The following is a 27,919-nucleotide window of genomic DNA, read 5'->3' as shown; positions in this document are numbered from 1 at the left end:
GTTTGAAAAACAGGCTGCTTTAATTTTAATTGTTGGACAAGGAGAACAACAGTTGGCAGATGTGTGTGTGTGTGTGTGTGTGCGCCCGTGTGTGTGTGCGCCCGTGTGTGTGTGCATGTGCGTGTGTTGGTAGATCTCCAACAGACTGACCTCAGCTGTTGGACAAATTATTTTATACATCTAAAACAAAAATGTCATTTCACCATGATGAAATAATCTGCATGAGTCACTGGTCATCACCCAATCGAATTGAATGTTTCTAAAACACAGTGACTCACAAGAAGCCAGGCTCAGATTACAGAACATGTTCAGGTCAACCAGGACTATTTGGTGGTCTAATCAACTGAGGATGCCGGTGTAGCCTGAGCCCGGGTTATGAGACCAGGTCCTGGTCAACACAAAAACACTCAGCTGCAGCCCATTGGAGTTTCTGTTGATAATTAGTGATTGGTTTTCAACTGAAATAGCCTGCAGGTGAGATGCAGGGGACAAAGGAAGAGAAGGACAGAAGAGAAAGCGTTGTCAGACCAAACTACATCTGCTGGGTAGAGTTCCCATTCCAAGTGTTGTTGTCGTCGTCCTCGCTGTCCTCCTGAGTCCTGAGCCGGCAGATCTTCCCATCCTTCTTAAAGTCCTTGGGACGTTTCTCCAGAGTGTTCTTGGAGAGAGTTTGTCTGAGTGGAAAATATACAGTGGTAACCTAATTGCTATCCAGCAGTGTTGTATACCCATGCTGGAGAAGCATGGCAATACCCTGCTGTCATGTATTCATTTTATGAAATGATTCAGTAAAAACATTTAGACAGAAACCATGTTTAAAATGATTCCTCAACAAAATGAACACTGCTTCCATGTTAACTGGTGTTTCCATTAACACCTGATGAATGCTGTTTTTGTCTGTGACAGTTATCTGTTAAAACCTTTATACCATTTTGGGTTGGTCAGATTCAGAATTTTCATGTTTTCTTTGTAATTGATACTACCTAAATTAAATCATGATGTTGCCAGTTTGATCATCTTTGTATGCTGATGATGTGTGGAACATTTTAGATGTCATCTGATATGAATATGTAGCTGTGTATCAGATGGACCAGGCTGAGTCTCTACCCTCCTAAATGCTCCCTAGGTTTGTCCATCGAAACGTACCTCTTTGCTTTGTCCGAGGCTGATGTTGAGTTTGTGTTAGAGTTGGACTGGTGACCTCCGGATGCTGCTCCAGCAGGGGGCGGGCTTGCAAACAGGAAGGAGCTGAGGAATCGCCATACAGCCAGCAGAGGGTAGAGGAGTGTTCCCAGAACGTCCCAGACACTACCACCAGAGGACTGGACCACTGTGTTCGCAGGCCGGCTTGACTGCTGGAAGGAGAGTTTCCCAATAATGTTCATACTCAAGTAACTAAACCTCCAAACCACCACCCCCTCCTTTAAGTCTGCAGACTGTAGTGTAGTAGTACTGAAGAGTAGACCTGACCCTGTTAGTTAGCCTATGTATCACTTATGCTAATTGCTAATGCTAATCGCTAACATAAACATATCCCAGCCTCTCGTTCATTAAAATTCACAAATGTTTAAACTATACTTTGTTAATATAACAAAACATTATAGCACTCATAATCATAACAATAGCCAGCAAGCTAGCAATCAGTCCTAGCGATTAGCATGAACTTATGGAAAAGTTTATCATGAACGGTAAGTTAAAACAGTCAAGCTTAATGTTAAAGTAATGTTGACCAAGTCCAGCAGTTCATGTGGTGCTTTTTAGGTTCTCCAACTGTAGCATGGAATTAGCATGTTAGCTAGCTAACTAGCCAGTGCCTAATGTAGTGTATAGTAGTGAGTAAAACTGATCAAGAAAGAGGCCTGTGCTGTGATCATGATGCTACACTGATTATCATTTACTGGTCTCCTCACCGGCAGAAGCACAATAGAAGAACTGGGAGACAGTTCCAGCTCCAACAGAGTCTTGTTCAGGTCTTCACTGGTGAACTCCCGCCGAGGAAACATGGTTGCCAGGGAGAAGTTACCGTAGCGTTTTCCCACTTCCTGAGACAGAAGCAGCACAAAACACCTTTCAAAGACATGACTGAGTCCATCAGAATCTCACACGGCATCCAGCTCTCTATTGCTATTGCATACAAAGTCTATACAATTTCCCAAATAGACATATATTCTCATCGTGTGGCGAGAATTACATTTTTTATTTGCGCGAGTTGAAATATTTCAACTTGAAGAAAAAAAATGCGGCTGATGCTATAATGCGAAAGCTCATCAGTGTTAAGATTCTCCTTCTGTCGTCACTCAATCAGAAATGGAGGCTAAAATATTGTAGCGGTCTGTGGTCCCCCAGAGGTCTATAATAGTAGCTCATATTAGTCCAGAGACCAGACCAGACTATGTGGAGAAACCAGAGACTGTCTGTGGTCCAAACAACAAGGTCGTTGCTGTATCTATTTCTAAATTACCTTATTTGGAGTGTTGGTGGAGAGCCTACGGTGTTAGCATAGCCAACTTTCTGAATGTTCCAAACCGCATTCAGAAAGTTGTTGGCTATCATCTTGCGGACAGACCTAACAAACCATGACTTCTGACTCTTTACAAATATTCATCAGTATGTAGTTATTTCGGTATCCTGTTTATCCATTTAAACAAAAAACAAAATGGTTTGTGGTTCAGTAAACCAGCGCCCGTGGGTCTTGCTAGATCCAGTGAATTCAGCTTGGTGAAATCCACCGAGCACCTCTGGATGATGTCATGAACCAAGATAGGATGCATTGACACATCTGAAAGTGAGTCTCTGGAACTGTGGTGCAGAAGTATTCATGTGAAGCTGTATACGGTAGCACCATTTCTCACAGACCAACGTTTCTTTGTAAACTGGCGGACATAAAACATTGTCCAGTATGGCGATATTTTAGTTTCCTTTGTGTTCATTACTTTTGTAAAATTGACAACTGAAAATATAATACATAAAAAAGAAAATGTGTGTTAAAATGTAAGAATTTGTCTGTGATAGCTAAAAATGTGTTTTGTGAGGTCACAGTGACCTTTTACCAAAACATCTGATTAGTTCATCCTTGACACCAGATAGATGTGTGTGCAGCCTGAAGACATTCCCTCCAGGTGTTCCTGAGACATCCTGTTCACAAGGATGGACTGGAAGACCTGAAAACCTGAAAACGTCACGTCTTTGCCACATTGTCATCGAGCCAAAAAGACACAGTAGAGAATAGGGACAAACTCATCTAACCTTTTCAATCCTGACACCGAAACCTGGGACTTTGGTGGCTTTGAAAAGTTGAGAAAATCTTTGAAAAACAAACATTCCAACAAGAAGAAGCACAACGACAGGAAATACTTTGGTGAGACAGACCTGAATAGCAAACGCCCGAGCCTCCTGCAGTCTGCTCTGAGAGGGGAACTGGTTGGTGAAGGACGAACCATCTGGGAGGCGGAACTGTATCCTCGCTATGGTACTGACACACACAACACACACAACACACACCACACACACACACGTTAATGTCAAAACGTGGGTCTACAGCCTGTCACCGTGTCTGGGACGCTTCATGACGTCGCCACACAAAGTGGAGCATGTTTGGATCTTTTGTTCCGCCACGGGGCGCCACTCAGGCTAATAAGAGCACAGAGCCATCTGTAAACAACTGTAAACAATGGTTAAGAGAAGAAGGAACGATGATGTGAAAACCCTGCCTCTTTGATGTTTCCTCGTGGGACAATCAGGACAGAGTAAAGTGCAAAAGCTGGAGAGAAATAACAGAGGTGCTTGAGCAACCTTGTAAATAGGGATGACATCACACACGTGGTAAAAACGAGCAGCTATGATTGGTCGGGGACATTTCTCTCACTTTATGACTATGATCACCTGATCTGACTGTTATAGGCACCGTCTCTACAGTGCCTATAACAAGTTTTTCCCACCTTGGATGTTTTCCCCTTTTATTGCCTTTTAAACTAAAGTAAATTAATTAAATATATATGTGCGATTGAATAAATATTCACCCCATTGAAAGTTACAAGTTGCTGGAATGCTCTGCATGTTTGGAAGCACAAACCTGTGTAAGCAACTTTTCTCTGTGATGAAGATGAACAAAAGCACACACAGGAGCTCGTTTTCACTCCATCTTGAGTTTCCACAGCTCAGAACCTGACCCCATGTGTTCATGGACTTGCAGCCAAGCATCTGGCTCAGGCAAAGTGCACTTAAATATACACTATATTGCCAAAAGTATTCACTCACCCATCCAAATTATTGAAATCAGGTGTTTCAATCATTTCCATGAACACAGGTGTATAAAAACAGCACCTAGGCATGCAGATTGTTTCTACAAACATTTGTGAAAGACTGTCAACTGTCAGTGGGATTATAACAAAGTGGAAGTGATTGGGAACGACAGCAATCGAGTCAATCGTTACAGACCTCCAAACTTCATGTGGTCTTTAGATTAGCTCAAGAACAGCATAGAGAGCTTAATGGAATGGGTTTCCATGGCGATCAGCTGCATCCAAGCCATACATCAGCAAGTGCAATTCAAAGCGTCGGATGTAGTGGTGTAAAGCCACTGGACTCTAGAGCAGTGGAGACGCCTTCTCTGGAGTGAAGAATCACGCTTCTCCATCTGGAAATCTGATGGACGAGTCTGGGTTTGGCGGTTGCCAGGACAACGGTACTTGTCAGACTGCATTGTGCCACGTGTAAAGTTTGGTGGAGGGGAATTATGGTGTGGGGTTGCTTTTCAGGAGCTGGGCTTGGCCCCTTAGTTCCAGTGAAAGGAACTCTGGATGAACTTGACGGGCCTGCACAGAGTCCTGACTTCAACCCGATAAAACACCTTTGGGATGAATTAGAGTGGAGGCTGAGAGCCAGGCCTTCCCTCCAACAGTGTGTGACCACACAAATACACTTCTGGAAGAATGGTCAAAAATTCCCATAAACACACTCCTAAACCTTGTGGAAAGGCTTCCAGAAGAGCTGAAGCTGTTATAGCTGCAAAGGGTGGACCGATGTCCTATTAAACCATATGGATTAAGAATCAGGTGTCACTTAAGTTCATATGCGAGTCAAGGCAGGTGAGGGAATACTTTTGGCAATATAGTGTATGTTTTCTATTTGCACTTTTTCCTGCACCGCAAGGTCGGTTTATAGTTGAAAAATGTGTAGTTTCACCAGTTTGCTGGATGGTGATGTCAATGAAAAACATTGATTTGTTTGTTTATAGTTTTGTGGCTGATTTGCATTTGATTGGAGATAATTTGGTAAAAAACTGCTGATGGAGAGAGAGAAGAAAACTGAATGCCGACGTTTGTATTTTAGATTTGATCTCTCATTTGTTCATTTTTTATATCCTTGGTTATTCTGAATTCTATAAGGTGGGAGCAGTTAAGTTCATATTTCTGTGGGAGTCGTTTGTCAATAATACCTTTGATTAAAACATGGTCAATTTAAGTCTCTTATTCAATAACTGCTGACATAGTTGGGCCCTCGACTTAGACTCAGTCTTTGATTCTGGCCCCCCCGTGTGACCTAGCCACTGAGCATTAGTGTTTTTCCAGTATTGTTCAGTGTCAGCCCTGAGTGCTCCATTGTCATGCTGTTAGCTTGACACTTGGGATGGTTGGGAGGAGAACATTCTCCATGCTTCTACTTCTCTAGTGGGCCTATTCAGGTGGGCACCAGGCTCTCGTGCCTCTTCTTAGGTAATTCTTTCCTAGCACCTTTCTGTCGCTCTGATAGCTGGTTAACTTCTCTGTGTGTCTCCTCAGTCTTGGCCCCCAACCTCCTACTCTCGGATACTGATCCTTATGGCTTATGCTGTCCATCTTGTAGCTAAGCATCACTGCTGCTGTACTGTATAGCAGCTTGTTGGTCTCAGTAGTAGGGATAGTATGTGGTACTGCCATCAAATCTTCTAGCAGACTTTCAGAGGCGACTTTGTCTCTTTGCTGTGGTAATCAACCACAGGGGTTCCAGGTATCCAGCTTTTGCTTATAATCTTCTCTCTCAGGTCAGCTGCCCTTGTGTTCAGACTATGGGCCCTAGTTTCGTGGCGCAGCGCAGGGTGGCGCAGGGTGGCGGAGCCGGCGCAATGCAAGTTTCGACCAGCGCAGCCTTGCGCACGGTCAGTTTGGCAGTTTGGTGGATCGCCTGCGCCGAGATGGGTGTGGCAGCGCAGCAGGGGGAGGCGTCACAGATTCAGCTTTGCGCAGCGGAAGTTTCGTGCCAAAAAGCCTTGCGGCGACTGCGCCGAAAGCCCGCCAGCTCCAACCTGGTCTACTCTCGGCGCAAGGCGAATTACAGCTGGCGGAGTGGCAGTTTGGCTGACCGGCACGCAGTGCGCACACGTCACCAAGACCTAAGAGGCAGGTTTCCACAGTTCCAGGCACATTTAAATGCAATAAATAATCACAACAAACACTATTTAATGCAACTAATTGAATCAACATGTGAATTTATATCTATATAGATTGTCCCGTCACATCTGACGTCAGATCAAAGGCGGATGGCACGCGTAATGGAAACTCAGCCTGACTGAATTAACACAGCTGAAACTTGGACCTCTCGGACCAAAACATCAGTTTCATCCTGGGAAAAGTTTGGCCGTCTGGCGTTGCTGCTGTCTTCTGTCCAGCGCCGCCGCTAGCCATTTTGGTGCCCTAAGCATGATGATTAGGGATGCACGATAATTATCGGACCGATAATTATCGGCCCGATAATAGGAATTATGACGTCAACCCGATAAATCCGATACAATTATTAATACCTCCGATAATCCGAAGATAGGATGTTTGTGTTAAAACAGCGGGTGGATTGGGATGAGGGACGTTAGTTTTTTTCTAGGCGCCTCCCGTTTAGCATGTGATGTGGTTACAGTGGTATCACAGGTTTCGGAGGAGGGAGTTAATCCACAAATCGAGCGCTCCCTTCTCATGCCTGGCTGTGACGTAGAGGCTGCGAGCGAGTGGAGGAGGAAGACTAGTAAACAAACACGCATGGCGTCTGTACTGTGGGACTACTTCAAAGTTTCTGAGGAAACTGAATCGTTTGCCATTTGTAACAAATGCAATGCAGAAGTTCCAAGAGGAGGGAAAAAGGCATCGAGCTTTAATACATCCAACCTTAAAAGTCACCTCGCACATCACCATCGCTACGACGGTGTGTTAAAAGCGTATGAAGACGCCGGCGCCGCTAAAGAAGCAGCGAGCCCGTAGCTTAGCGTTTTGATGCACGGGTGAAGTAGCGGTCCTTGTACCTCGGGTCCAATATAGTTGAGAGATAATACAGTGGCTTTTCCTCGATGTCACCAAAACGCGTTTCCACTGCTTTTAACGGGGTTTCCTTTGATGTTTTCACTCCGTGGTCTGTTGGTAACGTTTGTTTTAGCAGTCGCGTCAGCGCTTGAATGGAGGGGATCACATCCGCAGTAGTGGCTGTTGCTTTGCTGATATTTCTGCCTCTTACCGTAGTTTACATTTCTGTGTGGATCAGGACCAACAGTTTAATGTAGCAGCACTTGTGTGTGCATATCCCATGCTGCTCAGGGAAAGTTGTCATTGACTGACTGACTCACTTACATATTTATTTGAAAAAAATAAATATTGTCATTTTATTGAAGAGTCAAAACTGTTCTTGGCTTTCTTTTGTTCATAGTAATAATTATCATGTCACTGTGATACATCTGGTTAGGTGTTTGGTAAAAGGCAAAGCTATGCTAAATCTACCTAAGCTTAGTCATTAGTGTTTTTGACCTGAATTTGATCTGAATATACATTCAAAAACGAATAACAATATTATCGGTTATCGGTATCGGTATCGGTCCCGAGGAGCAGAAAGTTATCGATATCGGTATCGGCTTCAAAAAATCAATATCGTGCATCCCTAATGATGATGCATGATGCATTATGATTTCTATAGTGATTTAATATCGGCATTATAATTATTATGACTATGACGATTTTTCATAATATTTTTGGTGCCCACTCAGCACTTGGTGCCCTACGCACAGCGTGTGATGAGCGTGGTGGGAGTGGGGGCACTGCTTCTGTCATCGGGTTGTCAAGTGACGAAACTTGCACTGCACCTCGCCTCGGTGCATTAAAGGTGAGGAGAGGAGCTCATTTGATTGGTGAAGATCTGAATCGGCTGTGTTAATCCCACTCACGCCTTCTCTCCTCCCTCTTTCCCACTTGCGGACGTAGGAGTGACAGGAGGAGTGCCTGCGCCCGACTGCGCCATGCACGAAACTTGCAAAGTCCAGGCGGACACACCCCGTCGGCGTGGTGCAGGTGCGCTGCGCCCCGACTGCGGGAAACTAGGGCCCTATGTGTTGTTTAGGGGGCTTGGGACCTGGTCTCAGAGTGTGTCTGACCTGTGGTCCCCCTTGCTGTAGCATTGTTGTTGTTGTCCCTCATCAATCTCTAGTTGTGATAGCAGTTTGTGTTTGCAGACATTGGACACTAAGCTAGTATACAGTGAAGTGTTTACCTCCTCTCCCTGAGTAATGCTTCCTTCCTGACCACCTGCTCTGCTTGTCTGGCCTGCAGCAGGGCCTGCTTGGCAGTCTTCTCCTCCTCCTGGATTTTGGCATAGCGAGCTGCTCTGTCAGCTCGGTCCTACAGAGGGGGCAAAGGCTAATGTGAGCAATATGTATTAAAGCTGCTGGTCTCAGGAAATCTGAGTTTTAGAACTTACACCAAAACTAGAGTCACTTTGCTGAGAATACCAACAATTGTCAAATCAAATGGTTTTCACACGGAACCCTATCTATTTATTTACCATGATATCGTGTTATCATGTAAAATTCAGCCTAATGTTCATATAAACACAAACGAAAGTTTCTGAAGAAATTGCAGTGTGATTTTGGGACATGAAATTTGCATATCGTCCCATGCCTAGTGTGAAAGCTGCTGGATGGATAACTTTTAGTTATCTATCCAGTTTAGAATCAGTAATTTTCTTTTTGCAATTTTTGTAGAAACCAACACACCGATTTTTGATGTGTGATGTGTTGGTAATGTGGTTTTCAAATGTCCCGGTGAATCCTGCCAAGTGTGAATTTGTGCAGAGAGGAGACATGGATGAGCTCACCAAGGCGATCTGCTGTTTGACCCTCTCCCTGGCAGCCTTCTCTTCAGCCTTCTCCCTGTTCCTTTCCTCCAGGAGTCGCTTGGTCTTCTCATCTTCCCGTTTCCTCTTCACATCCTGCACATCCTTTCCCACCTTCCTCCGATCTACTTCCTTCTTGATCTCATTCTGAATCACAGGCAACATACAGGTCAAGGGGCAAAAAGTATGTAAAAAAGCTGCTTTAAAAACATATTAAACACTATGTATTCTTTGTATTTTAAGTATGAAAGTAATTTTTGCTAAGCATTGGCAGCAGTGGGTTGATATATGAGCTGTGTTGGTACAGCACCAGTCTAATGGGAGGAGAACACTATGACAGTCCCTCCAGCAGGTTTCACAGGGTGCAGTCGAATAGTCTATTTTGCTTAGGAAGGTTCCTAACTGAAGAAGTGACCCAGAAGTAAACAAGTGGCCGCCATGATAAGAGCTGTTTGGATTCTCTAAATGCAAAGGAAAGGAGCTCCAATGCTTCCTTTCAGAGCTCCTTTAGCATAGGATGCAACGGACCTTCCTATGCGAAAGGAAAGGAGATTAGTAGGGATGCACGATATTATCGGCAAGGTATCGGCCGATATTGACGTTAAAATGTATTATCGGATAACACGCCGATATATTAAACCGATAAATGAAGACTGCTGCTTCCTTGATCAAATCAGATTAAACGCCCGAGGGCGCGAGTATTGCGTGTGCATCGCGACGCAACACGTCACTTCATATTCACTGAAACCGACACTATGCGGTCAGAGGTAACGGCCAAGCGCCCCTCAGGTGGAGACTGATTGTCCCACTGTGCACTGAGCAGGGAACGTGCACGCACCCACGCTGCTCACCCACACTGAACCTTTCCGCTGTGTGTGAGGCTCCGCAGGTGAGGCGGAGGTGTAATCAACTGAGCGGGTCAGGAAGGCTTTGTGTGCGCACGCTGAGTTGACGGACGCTTCATGAAGAAACGGGCAAGGAAAAGGTCTAAAAAACTCTAAAAGGACTGCCGGTGAGCGTCGTTTAAGCCTGGACTCTCTTTGTTTTGTTGTCAAATGTTTCTTTATTTGCATCAAGTTTGCTCCGCTGATCTGTGAGCGTGAGGGGATGGTATCATAGAAATGCACTGCTAAAATATTTGAGTTAAAAGGGTGTGTTAAATAGATTATGAGTTAATTATTTGGTAGAATATCAGTAAAACTGTGACACTGTGTGCTGTAAAACCTGTTAAAACATGTAGTTTAAAACATTTCATTTAGTTAAAAAATCTAAAATGGGAATAATTAAAGAGCCTGAATTTAATATAATTTCATTTGAAGCTACAGCCTTTTTTCTAACATACCGGTATGTGAAAGGTGTGTGTCTGTGGTTTTTGTTCTTTCAAGCGATATTTAGCAATATGTGTTGTTATAATCTGTCTAATTTTGGATGTTTTTGATTTGTCAAAGGTTTTTCACCTGTGCCAAGTACAAAAAAGAAGAAGCTTAAGTACACTGAGTGAAGTCCTGCGTCTGGTTTTTAAAGAAAAGAGAGTGGGCCCTTCCCTTTCAAGTGTGTGCTTACACCGGCACGACACTTGACACCCATAGAACAACATAAATCATCTGGTTTTAGAAAAAAAATGCGCCTCTACGTGCACGTAGAGCCTGTTTGTTTTGCAAAAATCCACCACGCCCATCATCCTGTCCACCCCCCAGTTCACAGTTCGTGCAGACGCCACAGATCCCCCCCCCCCCTCAAGCATGTTACAATATCACAGGCACATACCTCAAGCTAGGCATACGCTAAATGACGTTAGCAGTTGCTATCTATGAGTAAGTTAGCCAGCCTACCTCTGTGTAGCGTGTACTCCATGCTGTTTATCAATGAGAGAAGACACGAGCGTGTTCACAGAATCTGGTGCACGCGCACTGACAAGCACTTGATGGGAGGGAGCGGAGGAGCTCGGTGGTAAAGGGGGAGGGGCCTGAGTGTTGGAAACATTCAAAATTTGACTGAGTCAACTCGATCTGCCAGACTTGCCGACTGCGACTTTAATTGTCCATTTGAAGAACCGTCATCAGTTACAAGTTTGTATATATTTATACATATATCAGTATCGATATCGGTTATCGATATCGGCCGATAAAAAATCCAATATCGTGCATCCCTACTGAAAAGGTTCTAATGAAATGTCCTTTATTAGTAAATGAAGAAGGTAAGCGGGGCTTTTCTCTCTCCATCATCACGCGTTCACACCAATTTTAAATAGGGGTGTAACGATACATGTATTTGTATTGAAACGAAACGGTACAGAGGTCACGGTTCGGTGCGTGGATTTACACGGAGAATACACCGTATAAAAATAAATAAAACTGGCGCGCAAATTAATTACGCAACTGCCGTCCACACGGAAACGTTTTTTGTGGGTAAATGCACAAGTCTTCTGCGTTTTGTCCGGCTGGCCACCCATACAAATCCAGCGTTTTCGGGGACTGATATTCTGCTCGTCTGCATGACGGCATATCAGGGCCACTGTATGAAAAAAACGGAGCTGAGAGAGGGGGGCAATATTCCGGGAAAAAAGTTGCAGGATTGCTACTTTTTTACCATGCTAACAAACAACCAACCCATTTATTTTTCTAATTAATCGATCACAACGTGTAACAACGCCTCGTTAAGGTCCTTAGGGTGACGGCGGTTGATGCTTACTGTTGGTTTTATTTATACGGGCCAAATTGTCATCTTATGGATATTTATTGAACGGGGGCCTGTACTACAAAGTGAGTTCAACATACCCAGGGTGTCTTTCAGAGATCCAGCTTAAGTAACCCTAACAAAGGCAATCGGAGATAAGCGGTCACACAAAGCTGGCTATCAACTCGTTAACTCAACCCAGGGTTTACCTGTCCAGCTATGAGCGCGTGCACTTGAAAGAGGCGGCGTTTGCATCCACATACATGGATCAGTCTACGGCAGCGGAGCGGCATATTTCACGTACGAGGAGCAAACCATAATCTTACAGAAATACGAAGAAGTACATAGAACATATAATACAGGCAAAAAGCAACAGTTTCATCTGCCAAATGCAGGAAGGACAGCTGGCAAAAACTCACCGACTGTGTGAATGCATAAGTCGTATTAATAGTATTAGTAGTATAATATGACTACCCCATCATAAGGACACTAGTAGATCTGACTGATTGAATGACAGCAGTAACTTCGCTCATCGCTTAAAAGTAGAGTTACCGCCCCATGTACCGAGGCTCCTTGCAGCGGTCTCGATTCGAATCCGCCCTGTGGCCGTCTTTTAAATCATGTCGTCGCTCTCTCTCGTCACTCTTATGACGTCCTTCCGCAATAAATGGCCAAACATATAACCCCGGGTGGTTGGATGGATAGTAGCGGTAGCTTTCACATGAGCAACAGCAAACATCTGGTCAAGCTCTGTCTCTTCTGCGGTTTTGGTGTATTTTTGTAGCAGAAACAGTGCCACATAAGGGCCTGGAATATGTACTGCAGCGCGTCGTTTTCAGTGGATTCAGAGCTCCACCTCCTGGCTACTGTTTACATCTTAGATTACGCAGTTCAGGCTCAGAGTCTCAAATCTGAGTTTGCTACTCAGTTTGCAAATCACTTCCTACTTTTGTGTTGATCATTAAAGAAAAACAGATTAATTTCCTTCTCTAATTTTTTATTAGAGGAAAAAGCTTTTCCTTGTCACAAATATGACTTTCTATGAACAGTGCAATAATAAATGCAGCTTGCATTTCAACACATCACAGCATAGTGGTCTGTGGTCTCCCGGCACCGTGAGATAGTATCTTACGTTTCATACAGAGACAAACAAACTAGGTGCAAGTAGGAGAGACTGTCGGTGGAACAAACAAAAGTTTGCTGCTGTATTTATGCCGAGACGATGTGATGTTCAGTGTTTGCGTAGCCGCTACCGTGTTAGCCTAGCTTAGCTCTGAGCGAGCCGAACGCCAAAACAAGCATTTTTAAAGTTATTTGTGTATCGTCTTAACGGACAGACTTCAACAAACCATGACTTAGGACTTTTTACTAATCGTCGTTACTTCGACATACTCTTTATCCATACATTGCAATTAAATCACAACGTGGTTTTTGATAGGGACCGCTGCTGTGAATACAGCTCTATGAGATTCACCGATCCCCCTCCGGGTAAAGGTATAAACTCAGACAGGACACCGTTTAGTTTCCCGGTGTGTCTGGGACTTCCACAACATGTACAAAGCAGTAATAGTGTTTATTTTGGCCATGAATGATGCAACATTATCGGTGTAAATGCAGCGGGTGCCGGTTGTATTTTATCTCAGCCGTGTCTCTGTTATGTGTAACGCCACAGACTGTCCGGGAAGTGCATTTCCGAGTTCTGCCTTTTGCGTTCCGTAAACAATGGATAAAATAAAAATAATAAAAAGGATAAAAATAATTGTTTTTTGACATTTGTGAATCGATTCAAAATTGTTCACGTCCGCTTCACGATTCTTCTAAGAATCATTTTTTCCCCCCACCCCTAGAAAAGATACAGATCAATCAGATCCAGAACAGATAGACTGAGGAAAAGCTTTGAAATGCACAGTCACCCCTCCCCTGCATCCCCTTCCTCTCGTGGAGTAAAGTATTTGTATTTTTATTTATTTATATTTTTATCCTAATATGCCTGAATATTCTGTATATTTTGTGCATCTGTATATTTTTTAATATTTTCTGTACATTGCCAAAACTGAGCGCTGCTAAACGGTGTTTCATTGTCCTAACAATGACAATCAAGCTGGGATCGGCTCTTGGTTGAATTTGTGTAAATTGTTGTGATGGCAACATTGCAACTTCCTGGAGAGGCTGTATTAGTACATTTAAAGGGGAACAGACTTTGACACAAGACTGGGACTCACAGGAAAGGAGACAAGTGTCTTTAAGTGAGGCGAAGGTAATGTGCATTATCTAACAGGAAGTTAGATAGTCGAATAGAAAGAACAGAGTATAAAGAGAGAAAAGGAGTCAGTGAGAAATGAAAAATATGGACTACTGTTCGATCTCCTTACCTCCTCTTCTCCTTTCTTCCTTTGCTCTCGTCTCTCCTCCAGTTTCTTGGTTAACCTGACAGGAAAATATAATTATAGGATATCACATTTACCTTGAGACAATAAACAAACAACAATACTTTTTTTTTTACTTTGTGTGAATAAAAACCTCATAGCCTAATTAGTAAGCCACCCATGTTTCTATAAATGAAGACAGCTGATTTCTCTATTATATGTAAAAGTGTTTATTATGTAAACATAATTTGTTGTGATTTAATGATTGTTAACCAACAATAAATAACTGAATAAAAACACTCATTGTACCACTCCACCAAACTCTGTTCACTAGCAGTAGAAATATTTATGAGGTGATTTTTCAAATGGTTTCTTTTTTTATCTACATAAACCACTTTTCACCATCAGCAAGCATAAATTAGATCGACCACATAGCAGTTATTTAAAAAGTGATTCATTGTCCAGCCTTACTAGCGATAACAAATATAACCTTTAGGAAGATTATGGTGAGCTAAAGTTACAAGTTTGTTCAGACTATGTCAAAAACATCAATATAAGCAGACATTTACTTTGTTTCAGGTCCACTGTGGTACCAATCTAACAGCCCTGTGTTCGAAGCTGCTAATGTTAAATTGTTAAAGATGAGTCATCTCTGGGCTTTATACCCACTATCTTATCTTTCTCATCTTTCAGTTCTCATACTGACTCAAATCTAGCCACGGATGTCTTTTCTAGCAACACCTCAACACAAAGCACATTTACAGAGCTTGACATACATGTGGCTCCTACCTTTCCATCTTAGCGTCCAGGTGTTCTTCACTTGGAGTAGCATGATCTGGAGATGTATTCTCTCTCACTGTGGCTGGACAGCTGCTGTCATCTACTGTGCTTGAGAGGGAAGCTACGCACAATAGAAACAAACTTGCTATAAATAGAAGTTACCTTGCTTACTGTCACATTGACTATCCCTCCTCCACTGACTATACATCCATAGGATGTCACAATCAGGTCATTTTTTGTGACATAAACAATTGCGATTAACGGTTTAATTTTGATCCTGTTCATTTTATATCACAAAGCAGTGCCATTGTGTTCATCTTTGCAACTAGGCCGAACTCCATGTTGTTCATTTAAAACGGCCGCTCATTGTCCAACGAGAGTCAATTCATCATATTCACATGGCCGCCATTTTGCCCTTGACACCATGTTCAGGATAGGAAGGACTCTCCTGGTTCAAAGAGCGAGCCACCGTCAAGTGCTCCAAACATTTGACTTTTGACGTCCAGCTGAGTGTTAAATTCACCTAACGTGGACTCACAACTCTGTCAGGATCCCCAAAACAATCAAGATCTACAACCAAAGGGATACAACAACTGGAAGCTTCCATTCACAATGATGAAGACCACCAGAAAGATTTCTTTCCATATCGCCCAGCCCTAACTATATATAACTTACATATTATCCAAAACTGCACCAAGTTACAAGAACAACATACCTACATAACAAAACACCTAATTATTATATCACAATTTACACACCAACGCACCTACCTTACCTATAATAACAACCAATCCACCGGTCAACATGCAAAAACATACGTTAATCAAAACCTGGACCTGATCCAGAGGACAATGTCTCTAGTCTTACAGGAAGCTGGACGTGGACTGATCCAGAGGACAGTAAGAGAGAGCATATCTTCAAAGACAAAACTTTGATCCCACTCTAAAGCAAAAGAATATGGTGGTCTAGAACGACCAAACTTCTACCAATATTTCCTTCGATACACTGCGGTGCATTTTAAAGTGGATCAATTATAGTCAACTGGTTCACTCATGGATAGCCATTGAACAATCATTCAGTAAAGAAATCGAAATTTCCGACTTACCTTTCATAAGTCCGATTCTCAAGGAACACAACTGCTTTAAAAGCATTAATATAAGCTCCTCCCTGACAGACTGGTCGAGATTTCTAAAACAGGTCTTCACCTGTCCCTTGCCGACCCACACCCATATGGGGAACCATTCTGACATCCTGCGTAATAAAACAGCTTGGGATTTTTCTACACGCTATGATAATGGCCGGTAAGCACAGTAGAGTCTTTAAACTTATTTGTGGTGGTTTGTTTTTCAAAATAAACGGATTGATGTTTGAGTCGAGCGATTTAAACCAGATGGGAAACGGTTTAACAGGAATCATTGAAAAAAGATCATTATATTTTGGCACGATCATCATTTCCACTGTTTGCAACTCATAAGTGATATGGTCAGAGTCCTCCATCGTGTAAGGTCATCTTCTATTGATTTGTGTGGAGGAAATAATTATACCCAGATATCTTATGTTCCCTCAATGTAGTGGATTGGAAGGCATATTGTAGAACTTGAAGTTGATGGGTAGACCAATGGATTTGGAACAATTAATGGAATAATCTGAAACAGAACTGAAATCTGTCTCAGAAAGAGAAAATTGTGGATTTTGAAAGAAAAGTTATACATCATCGGCATAAAGACTTATCTTATGATGGATGTTTGCTGTATGACTCCCTTCAATATTTACTTGGGCTGGCAAATGATTAAACATTTTCAATCAGATTAATCACAGGGTAGCTGTGAATTATTCACAATTAAATTATCATTCGTGAATCTTTCATAGACTCTTGGAGGTCCTGACACTCTTTGTGGAGGATCTCCACGAGAGAGAGTGAGGCGTCGAAGCTCGACAGTTTTTTTGTCTATGGATGCGAGAATGTCAATAAAGTCACTGCCCAAGGGTGACACGGCTCCAGGAGAATCCTCAGGGCTGCTGCGCTTGCCGTTGTGGCAGGTTTGGAACTCATGACAATCCGGTAGAAGCACTCTTCCATGTAGTCATGCAGAGTCTCCTTGTCCAATGTTGGGTTTGTAAGAAAACCAAAGAAATATTTTTTTCTTGTTTTTTTTAAAGTATGCTTTACGGGATTGGTGGACTTTTTAAATGAGCTAAATTGTGTTTTCTTTTCTCCTGTTTGAATCCTGCATGTATCGCTCGTTGTGTGAAAGGTCCTGCTCCTTGTGTGGGCTGGGCGGAATGTTTCACTCTGTTTCACAAGTGCACACTAATCAGTGGCTCCGAGTGGTTAAACAACTATCTTTTCATGAAAAAAAAAAAAAACAGAAAATCCAAGCCGTAAAAATATTTTTTGACAGATGAAAGTTTCAGCGTCAGTGTGCAAACGCGATTGACATAACATCCGTTTTAATTTTTTCCAGATTCCGTTTTATTTTTTTCCCCAAAGTCCGTGTTTTCAGTTTTATTTTTTCTAAATTCTGTGTTATACAATTCTATAGCAGTTTCCCCATCAAATTGTGTCGAATCATTTGGTTGATCAAAATTAAGAAATTTACTGTAGAAACATTCTAGCAGTTCTAATTCCTTAGTCATTCAGAGACCATACACATGTTCACAAATATGCAAGTGTATGTGCAATCATTTATGGAGGAGTCACAATATACCAACAATTTTTAATTTCTGATGAGGTCAGACAACGCGTCATACTAATTAGGTCTTTAATGGCATAATGCTGAAAGACGACTGGACATTGAAGAAGGCTAAGCGCAAATATCTATGCATTTTACTCCCCATGCTGGAAAACAAGAGTGATGAAAAGCAACAATTAAAAGATGACTGTGTGATCCACTCACTACTCATTGCTCCTTCTGCTGCTGCAGGTTCTGTGGCTGCTGCTGACCTAACAGGCATTGCAGAAGCGATGCTATCAGGTGGGCTAGTATCTACAGGAACACTTGCCTCTGGTAACACCATCCCACCTCCAAGCTGCCGAGCATGCATCTGTCAGAAAACAGGCAGAAAGAAAACCATGTTGCTTCAGTGGCAGAGTCTTGTGATGTACATTCATTCAAAAGTCATGACAATACATTGTCTGGTACCATGAATGTATATGGAGAATTTCATGGCAATCCAATCATCTATTAAAACACTGGCATCCCCGGAATAAAACCGGCCTGACATGTGATTCTTCATCATGGTCTTCTGTTGATAGCTACATAAAACATGTGAAAGGTTTGAAAAACCCACACTGTTCAGAAATCCATACCTGCTGAACTTTGTCAATTCTTTTCATCAGTTCTTCAGCAGACACACTACCTGCGATGACCTCCAGAGGGATCCCATTCTCTCCGATAAAGAAGCTAGAGGGTATACACACCACTGGGTCTTCACACAGGAAGGGGGTTAAGGAACAAGCTCCCAGCATATGACATATTCAGTATAAATAGCACTCTTCACTGATCACATACCAATACACTATAGCATAGAAAACACTGGAATTATGAAAATAATTAGACACATTTATGAGATGCCCTGTAAAAAGACTGACTCTCAGTTATATAAAAGTTACATGATATATATAGTAAATAAATAATAATAATGACCTGAGTTCAGCTAAAATGAGCTATATTAGACATTAGCTGTATTACTATACTATCTAACTTAGTAAGTAATAAGTCAGTAAACGTGAATGTTGCTCTGTAGATCCTCACCTATTCATCCTGGGAAGGAAATATACAGATTTAAGACAACAAAAAGGATACAGATTTGAGAGAACTGCACACAAGGCTCACTGTGGAACAGAAATGTTACAGCGTCACACGTTGAATCTCCACACACAAAACATACCACATTGACACAGTTGTGGGTTCAGGGTTGGATGTGTACTAGGGGTGTCAACGTTTACAATTTTTTCTACACGTGTACACGGCTTCTAACCGACGTGTACCCGGTTACACGTTTAAATTTATGATCTCTTTCTATCGCAGTTGCGCCATATAACCACTAGAGGGTTCTGTTTCCATTCAACCGCCTCCTAATCCCATTAAATCAAAGCCATTGTACGTGGTTGCGCATGGATCCCGTGCTGTTACTATAAGCCAACTTTGCCTGGCATAATTTACACTCAACTGTATTTTCAGTGGCAGTTTGTTCAAAAAACTGCCACACAGTGCTGTGCTTGCTTTTTGTCGCCATCGCGTCCCCGAGTCAACTTGAAGTCACACGACACTGGCTGTGTCCGCAGGTTTTTTTCAACGTAACATTGTGCCCCATCATGTATGCTAGGGCTATTCGATTAGTTTTGAATGAGGGCCGGTTGATTGCCCGATTCGGCCCGATTGCCTGTTGTACATAATACTACACTGTTTTGAAGGAGAGCCGTCTGCATATATTTTTAGTCAGCGGATCTGTGCGAGCAGGCAGCGCGATCACAGCGGATTTTGGATGGAGACACAGCCGCATTTCTATAATAAAAGTACCGGTCCGGTTCCGCTCACACCACGAGTCTGAAGAGTGCAACAGCTTATCAAAATACAGTGTCAACTTTCCGAGTTTTCAAAGTAGAAAGCGACATCGTGGTGGTTCAACGAGGCGGACAGTCATCAGAACAACATCAAGCGCGTACACGAAGAACAACGTAGCGCGGGCGCACGTTGAGGATTGTTGTGGCTGCGCACCTTAAGGAGCAAGTCTACACTGTAGATGAGAGAGAGCAGCTCATATTGCCCACTATACAGCCAGCATTTTTTACTGTTTTTTTTCCAACTAAACGGGCCAGTAAATATTCCTATTAGCCCTGATGTATGCAGATAACTGTACGTGGGAACATTTAATTGTATAGTTAGTTAATGTTATTATCTGAAGCTTTCAGGCAACATTATCACCCCTAAAAATACTATAGGTGTATATATTGGTGGGAACTAAACGAGAAGGAGGAAAAATGACATGTAAACGGTTATGATTTATTATCCGTGTACCAGTTTACACGTGTAGACGTTGACACCCCTAATGTGTACTGTGCAACAGAGAGGCTTTCCACTGCAAAGTCCTTTTTGTTTGAAAGAACAAATATGCGAGAATATAAAAAGGTGAAACTTGATCCTAAATTTACTTTTTCATGGCTTTTTTGACATTAATGTGCCTCTGGGTGTGACTTAAATTTCCTCATAACAACAAGGAAACTCTTTCTCAACAAGGGTAAGCGAACACAGTATGACTCACTTCAAAACTGAAGCTCAGGATGGATCTGTGGCAGCTGTCTGTGACACAATTTCAACCTTGGAAGCTGCAAGATTTTTTTTTTAGGACCACAGCAACCTTTTCGTGCGATCCAATTGTATACAATGTCAATGCAAATATGCAAAATGAAGTGAATAGCTAGGTGGCGGGAATGCTGTGAAATTGGCATCATTGGCGCGGTGTGTCACTAAAACGTAATAGCATTAAGCTTCTTCTCCTGTCGTCCTGATGTTGTTGAATCAGAAATGGAGGAAACAAATGTTGTCTCCTGTGTCTGTGGTCCCCCAGATGTCTATGACTGTAGCTCACATTAGTCCAGAGACCAGACCAGACTATGTGGGGAAACCAGAGACTGTCTGTGGTCAACAAGGTCACTGCCATATTTATGTCTAGATGACCTTATTTGGAGTGTTGATGGAGCAGTTACAATGTTAGCATAGCTTAGCACCCATCAACCAGACTCCATTCAGAAAACAAGCATTTTAAAAGTAGGTTGGTCTTGCAGAGAGACCTAACAAAGCATGACTTTACCGATCACCATCATTGTGAAGTTATTTCAGCATCCTTTTCACCTGGTTATTGATATTAAATGACAGCTCAACAGTTTTTTCTGGGTGGCTCCAGCTGTAGTAAACCAGCAGACATGTGTCTGTGTCTAGTGTGATGAAAATTCCCATTTCTCATCTAAAACATGCTTTGTTCAAAAACAATCAATGCCTCCTTATAATTGCTTAAGTACAGAAAGGAAGGTCCGTAGTGTTTCCCGCGTTGTTTTAAGGTACATGTATGTACTAGACATTACGGCAGGGATGTCCAATCTTAAAGGGATAGTTCGGAATTTTGGACATAAGACCTATTTTCCAAGTGAGCCGGTGTGTTCGAGACGTCTGGAGACGTTTTCAAGAAATTTCATTCAGTTCTTAGTTGCCGAGTTCGCTTATGCTATGGCTAGCGCAAGTCAATGGTTCTTAGCTAGACAGGCATTAAAAACACTTCACCACTCCACAGTGCACCCGAGGCAAATCAATTAAAACACTAGACTGTCGATGAACATATCCGTGTTGATAGAATAATATTTGAAATAAAACTAACCTCGCATGAATCATCCATTTTTTGAGGGACTAGTTTCTCAGCAGCAGCGGAACTTTACTTTGCTCCGTCGGACTCAAAACTCTAAGATGCGCCGCCCGAAATACTGCCCGTAAATAGGCAATTGAACCGGGCCAAACTGTCGACACTTATACCCCCAAGGCTGTCTGAAAAGCCCTCGGAGCTCACTCAAACACCGGGCAGCCCACGGCCACGTGAAGCCACAATTACGCACCGCGAACCGGACCACTGCTCCGTCCGGATAACCGTAAACCCTCGGACGCGTTGCAGGGATTCCCTCCGGTAAATAGACACATGAACGAATAGTCGGGCCTCGTGCCCTCAGAGCTGGGTGAAAAGCCCTTGGACCGCAGACCAACACCGGGCAGCTCCGCAAATCCACACATGCGGACTCTCCGTCAGACTCAAAACTCTAAGACACGCCGCCCGAAATACTGCCCGTAAATAGGCAATCGAACCGGGACGAATTGTCCAGTCTCATGGCCTCAGACCTGGGTGAAAAGACCCGTAAACCCTCGGACGCGTTGCGGGGGATTCCCTCCTGGCACCACCAGTCTCCGTTTGTTCGGTCCCGGTTCTCAGCTCCAGCGGGGGCTATCTCGGTCTCCACAGACGCTCGCGTTCTGCCCTTTGAGCATCCCTCTTGCGCAATTCTTCCTCTGTATATTCAGGCTCGTACAGATATGGGTTTGGGTGGAAAAAAACTCCTCATCAGAGTCTTCAAAAGTTTCAGTATATTCTCCAAAAGTGGCCATTTCTGTGAGATTGAAGAAACTAGCACTGCAGGCTACTCTGCGTCTGCAATGACAGCAGGTAAACAAACTATTATAGAACCGGTAACTTATAAGTGCTAGGTGATATCACTCCGCCGCTGCCATAGCCTACTAGGAAGTATGACACGCTGCTGCTGCTGCTGCTGACACATAAATCCTTAAAAATGCAAGGTTGGTTTTATTTCAAACATTCTATCAACACATATGTACATCAATAGTCTGCCGTTACAATGGATTTGCCTCAGGTGCACTGTGGAGTGGGCAAGACTGTTTTTAATGCCATGCTAGCTAGAACGATTGACTTGCGCCAGCCATAGCATAAGCGAACTCGGCAACTAGAAGAACTGAATGAAATTTCTTGAAAACGTCTCCAGACGTCTCGAAAACACTGGCTCACTTGGAAAATAGGTCTTATGTCCAAAATTCTGAACTATCCCTTTAAGTTCATTTGCTTGGGACTACTTTTATTTGTGGTAAAATATGTAGTTGATTACTATACAAGTGTTGAAAATTGACAATAAATATTGTTGAATCCATATGAAAATGTGGGGTAGGCTATAAGACATAAGTTGGACTTGTGAGGTTCGGACCTTCACTTGGAGGAAATTTTAGTAACTGGACCTCAGTGACTTTTAATTAAATACCCCTGCTCTATGAGATCTGTGAGCCTAGTAAAAGACACACTTGTTAAATAGGACAAAATGCTCTCTACTGTCAACAGTTTTCTTATGAAACATTGAATGAAGGGTAGTTTAGACGTTTTTTGGCATCATACTCTGAAAAGCCATTTTTAAACAGCAATATCTGGAAAACTATCTCACCTGTGGCCTTCAAATTTTCTACAGTGTATATCTGTTACTAATAGCCTCCAGGCATGGCATGTCAAGGGTTTAGCTCAAGGATAACCTAGTATGGCAGGTACTTAAACTTCTCCCAAAATTTGGCTTGTCAAAATAAAGTAGCAAATTTGAAGAGTTGTTGAGCCCCCCTTTCTGCAAAAAGAAGACTTCTATCACTTATGCCTCTCTCTGGTGTTAGCTTAAACACTCTACAAAATATGGTCTCTCTTAGATGATTAGTTTCACAGATATTAAGGCTCAAAAATGGAAGTAAACACATCTTTACCCAACTTCAGAGCCATATTCCAAAAAACTGACAAGTATCAGATCCAAACGTACGTTTTTTTTTTTTAATTCTTGTTAAAATCATATTTAAAACATGTGAGGGTGTGTTGCCTCATTTTGTCGCAGTGATTTTTTAAAATCCTGATATTGGTGGGGTTTTGTGGCTGTTTTTGGTACTGCATGTCCCAATAGCCTACTAGTAAACATCACAGCAGGGCAATTCAATTGTGTTTTTTTTTTACCATTTACCAAAGACTTACATGTGACTAAATGCTACTGATAAATTTAGCCTTACGAAACATTAAAATGTACCACAGTTGTAGTTACAGAGGCAATAAGTCCTTGAATGTGAGTTGAACATGCTGAAAGCAGCTTTTAATGTCTTAAACCATGAACAAACATGATAGCATAATATTGAAGACTGGACATTTTGTCATACTTTTAAGTATATACATTACACAACCAAATCAAATAATAATCTTTATTTGAGCATAAAGATTTTACTTTACACTCCAAAACACACTCTCCAAAGTTTGATGTTGAATAACAATTTGTCTCTATGTTTAAGCTAACACCAGAGATAGAGGCAGAAGTGATAGAAGTCTTTTATCTGCAAAAATGGGGGCTCAACAACTCTTCAAATTTGCAACTTCATCTCGACAAGCCAAATTTTGGGAGAAGTTTAAGTACCTACCATACTAGGTTATACTTGAGCTACACCCCTGGAGGCTAACAGATATAACAAATATACACTGTAGAAAATTTGAAGGCCACAGGTGAGATAGTTTTCCAGATATTGCTGTTTAAAATGGCTTTTCAGAGTATGATGCCAAAAACCGTCTAAACTACCCTTCATTCAATGATGTTTCATGAGAAAACGATTGATAGTAGAGACCTAATATTTTGGATTTTTCCTATTAACAAGTGTGTCTTTTTACTAGAATTATTACAGGACATTCTGAGATGGTCAGGTGGGAGGCATTTGATGAAATGACGCGGAATGACCCTATACATTGATTTTAGGAAATTGTTGCATATTATACCTTTCAGGTTTCATATTTAAGTACGACATTTGGAACTAACAACTTTAAGTTGAATTTCAAACCAGGCAAGCGTCCTGAAATCTGGGCAATGAATACTCTAGGTTCACAAAGGGCTGGGCAATATAGAGTTTTTAAAGTATATTGATACATTATCAAACACGATCTAGGATCAGACAATATCGCGTATATCAAGATTTATGTTGCGTTATGTCACATGTCGCCTATTTCTCCTATCCCTCTGTCTGTCCCTAACACAACTCCGCCTCGTCCCGCCTCTCTTCCTCTCTGTGAAACCAATACCAGCCCCTCCCCTACCCGCTCACTCACACACAAGACCCGCATGCAGCAACAACATGGCAGGCACAGTATGGCCAAGGAAGCGTACTGTTGGAGCGTTCACACTAGTCAAACAATCCGGACTTTAGGATCCATCGTTTTTTTCTAAGTGCCTCTAAAAACTGGGTTTTCAATTTCTTTTCTTTTTTTTTAATACTTTATTTACAGTTTTCAACTTTACAAAACTGTACAGAACATACCACAGGAGAGAAACAGTCAAACATAAAAGAAAAAAAGAAGAAAGTGGGCTGCCGGGCAATTGTGATTGTACATAAGTAGACTTACAGAATAAACATAGTTGCAGTTGTTAAAAAGTGAAGCAAGTACCATGTGAAAGGTTGAGTCAGGTATCACACCTGACACTGGGCCAGGAAGGGTCCCCAGATTCTCTCAAATCTGTTCTGTCCATTGGGTTTGTGCAGGCGCAGTCTTTCCATTTGAATAACCGATCTGGGTTTTCAATTTCGAGCTGAACGTAGCCTGCAGACAACTCATCAAATGCCCAGGATAGGAGAAGGTCAAAGTATATCGAGTACCGCCATTCAGCTAAAAAATATAGAGATATGATTTTTGGTGCATATCGACCAGCCCTAGGAAGCAACACAAACCTCCATGATTTTCTGAGACACACTGCCCACTGCCTTTCAGCGTCTTTGTAAACCAATTGGACCACACAGAACCCGCCACAGAGGTCCACAGCCAACTTGCATTGCGAAGCGATAGTTTCAGCATCTGGTCTATTTTCCCGCATTGCATAAACAAATGTGGTAAGAAAATACACTGATAGTCTACTGTAAACAATAAAAGTGATATATATGATATAAAGTAGGGCTGTTCGATTTTGCCCAAAAATAAAATCCCGATTTTCTTCTCTCAAAATCCGATTTTCGATTATGATTACGATTATTTTGTGAAATGACAAAAATCAAAGAAATTAATTCAAATATGCTGTTTTTTATTGAACATTTTGCAAATAATTCCCCCATTGGGATTTGAGTGCAAACAATTAATGAACTTTTGCCATCTGGCTTTGCTCCAATCCCTTTGGGATTAAGAGAAAAACCTCACTTTCACATGTATCTTAATTCCATTAAACAAAAATGAATGAATAAAGTGCAGAACTTTAACTTTTTGAAAAATACATTTTTACGATTTTCACGTTTTTAACATTGTCCTAACTACATAATCATGATTAAGATTTAAAATCGATTAATCGAACAGGCCTAATATAAAGAATCTCATTCTGGTAAATAATAATATACATACATCCCACACTTTTGACTTTCCTCCCCTCTCTACCTGGAGTTTCAGTTCCCCGAATCCCACATCATTCTCAAGTTTCAAAATCCATCCATTTTTTAGATGAGATATGGAGTCATTGCTTCCACATATTTGTCGGTTGAGTCTTAACGTGACAAGCAGACTCAAAAACACTTGTTCACACTGAAGCCGGCATTTAGCCAGTGTCCACTGCTAAACTATTAGGACACAAGTTTGCCCAGTAAATTGGAGGGTTGAAGTGGAAAGCACTTCAAGTGGTGGGACGTTGATGTTTTGCTTATGGGGGGTGCTCACTTATTATTGGATTATCTTTAAGCCTTTTACTTCCCTCGTTAGTAATATTCAGTCCATTCAGTATATGAAACAAGTGACCGCGTCCTACCTCTTGGCATCGACTCTGATGGCCACAGATTTCTGTGCTGCATCTGAGACTCTGTCATCCTCCCAGCTGGACATCAGCTGTGCTGAATGTTCATCTTCCCCTAAGAACAGAGACAGCTCACTGTCAACACATGAATCATCACCAGTTGGAAAGCTGCACTTAGCTAGCACTAAGTAGCACCACCACTGCTAATCCTGGGCTGCGGTCGAATAGTCTTTTCCTCTTAGGAAGGCTCCTAACTGAAGAAGTGACAGTAAACAAGCGGCCGCCATGATAAGAGCCGTTCGGATTCTCTAAATGCAAAGGAAAGGAGCTCCAATGCTTCCTTTCAGATCTCCTTTAGCATAGGATGCAACGGACCTTCCTATACGAAAGGAAAGGAGATCACGCCGACCCACAATTCTTTGCGAGAGCCACGTTTAAAGTGCCGCACACCTCGGCCGTTCATGAAAACAGACGATATGTGCATTTGCATATTTAACAATTACTTTCATGCAGACATATAGTAATTGGAATAGTGTTGATAAATGTGTGTGGACAGTGATAATAATTGAATGGTATTTTTTATTTATTTCAATCATGTTACAAATTTGACAAAAACGAAACTAAAACAACAAATGAAATGTAAATACAGCAAACGGTGAAACAGGAAGGAGGAGCTGCTGGACCTGAAGCCGGTCAGTGAACGAGCTGCTTATAAAATCAACAACATGGGCAGAAGTGGACGACGCGCTTTTTGTAGTCCATTATTATAGTTTTCTCCAGCGGAGACGCACGTAAATCACCGGTGTGGATCATCAGCTGTCAATCATCAGCAGCATTATAATGACGTAGCTTAGTGAAAGTCCTGTCGGATTCTCTGAGCACCGCGGTCATCTTTTCCTAAATCCTTTTGAGTTCTCCTTCCAACTTTACTTAACCCCGTGCCGTTGTCCCCAGAGGTCAATGAGTTAGGAAGAGGAGTTAGGACCTTATTTTTTGACTATTTGACTGCAACCATGGTGTCTGGTATACAATCATGGCCAAACTGAAGCTGGATCAGTTTCATTAGCTGCTATTTTACTGACTACACGATAATGTCATCTTTCCAACGTACTCTGACCAATGTCAGCTCAATAACAGACCTGCTATGACATAATTTAGTTGGGCTTTCCAACACCTAATGGCCTCGGATTCAATGTATCTGTTCGGCATAACGTTTGCGTTGTGCAGGCCAGCGTCCAACACTACTAGCTTACATAGGACGTTAGTACATCATTCTAGATCACATTAAGGTTTACATGTTTCTGTCCTCTTGTGCCGTTTTACTCAAATATGACACGTATTTCTTTGACAGTTGGTTGGCTATGCTAGTAGGCTAATGGCTTAGCACGCCAACTATCACGGCTAGTGCTAGCGCTTCTTTATCACGTATAACCCGTGGAGGCTAGCCTTAGCTAGCTGGCTAATGTACACACGTACCTGTGATGACAACAACAAAGACGGAACTCCGCTGTTTCGCCAAGTTAATGGCGTCGGGAATCGAGCCCTCGAACCAGAGCATCTTTACGGGCTGGTCTCTGGCCACTGTGACGCTGTTCTCCACTTCAACTTACATTAATGAAGCGAAGTCGCTCCGTCACTTCTACTTCCGCCTGAGTGACAC

General features: G+C 42.2%; 1 protein-coding gene across 2 annotated transcripts; it reads right to left on the bottom strand.

The window, feature by feature from the left end:
• Positions 1 to 27,919, bottom strand: ubxn4 (UBX domain protein 4). 2 transcript variants are annotated; one of them, XM_084022259.1, is made up of 13 exons: positions 27,736 to 27,919; positions 26,275 to 26,374; positions 18,749 to 18,777; positions 18,253 to 18,371; positions 17,840 to 17,987; positions 14,952 to 15,063; positions 14,169 to 14,223; positions 9,103 to 9,267; positions 8,500 to 8,627; positions 3,370 to 3,472; positions 1,911 to 2,042; positions 1,147 to 1,352; positions 1 to 674 (listed from the first exon to the last, which is right to left on the bottom strand). In XM_084022259.1, exons 1-13 carry the CDS (start codon positions 27,815 to 27,817, stop codon positions 533 to 535), a joined length of 1,521 nt encoding a protein of 506 aa, XP_083878385.1. In that variant the 5' UTR covers positions 27,818 to 27,919; the 3' UTR covers positions 1 to 532. The 2 variants fall into 2 exon arrangements, with proteins under 2 accessions (XP_083878385.1, XP_083878384.1); XM_084022258.1 differs by having other exon boundaries at positions 2 to 674; positions 1,147 to 1,355.

This window comes from Eutrigla gurnardus (genome assembly GCF_963514095.1).
Source record: "Eutrigla gurnardus genome assembly, chromosome: 12".
Lineage (NCBI taxonomy): Eukaryota > Metazoa > Chordata > Actinopteri > Perciformes > Triglidae > Eutrigla > Eutrigla gurnardus.
The sequence above is the reverse complement of the archived record's forward strand: the minus strand, read 5'-3'. Positions and strand labels throughout refer to the sequence as shown.

What these genes read in the sequence shown, in the direction of transcription:
- ubxn4 (XM_084022258.1), bottom strand. Translation starts at nt 27,817, where the DNA reads ATGCTCTGGTTCGAGGGCTCGATTCCCGACGCCATTAACTTGGCGAAA. An exon ending in CTTTGTTGTTGTCATCACAG is followed by an intron (nt 26,375 to 27,735) that starts GTACGTGTGTAC and finishes CTCTGTTCTTAG; the next exon opens with GGGAAGATGAACATTCAGCA. An exon ending in TGTGCAGTTCTCTCAAATCT is followed by an intron (nt 18,372 to 18,748) that starts GTATCCTTTTTG and finishes TCCTGTGTGAAG; the next exon opens with ACCCAGTGGTGTGTATACCC.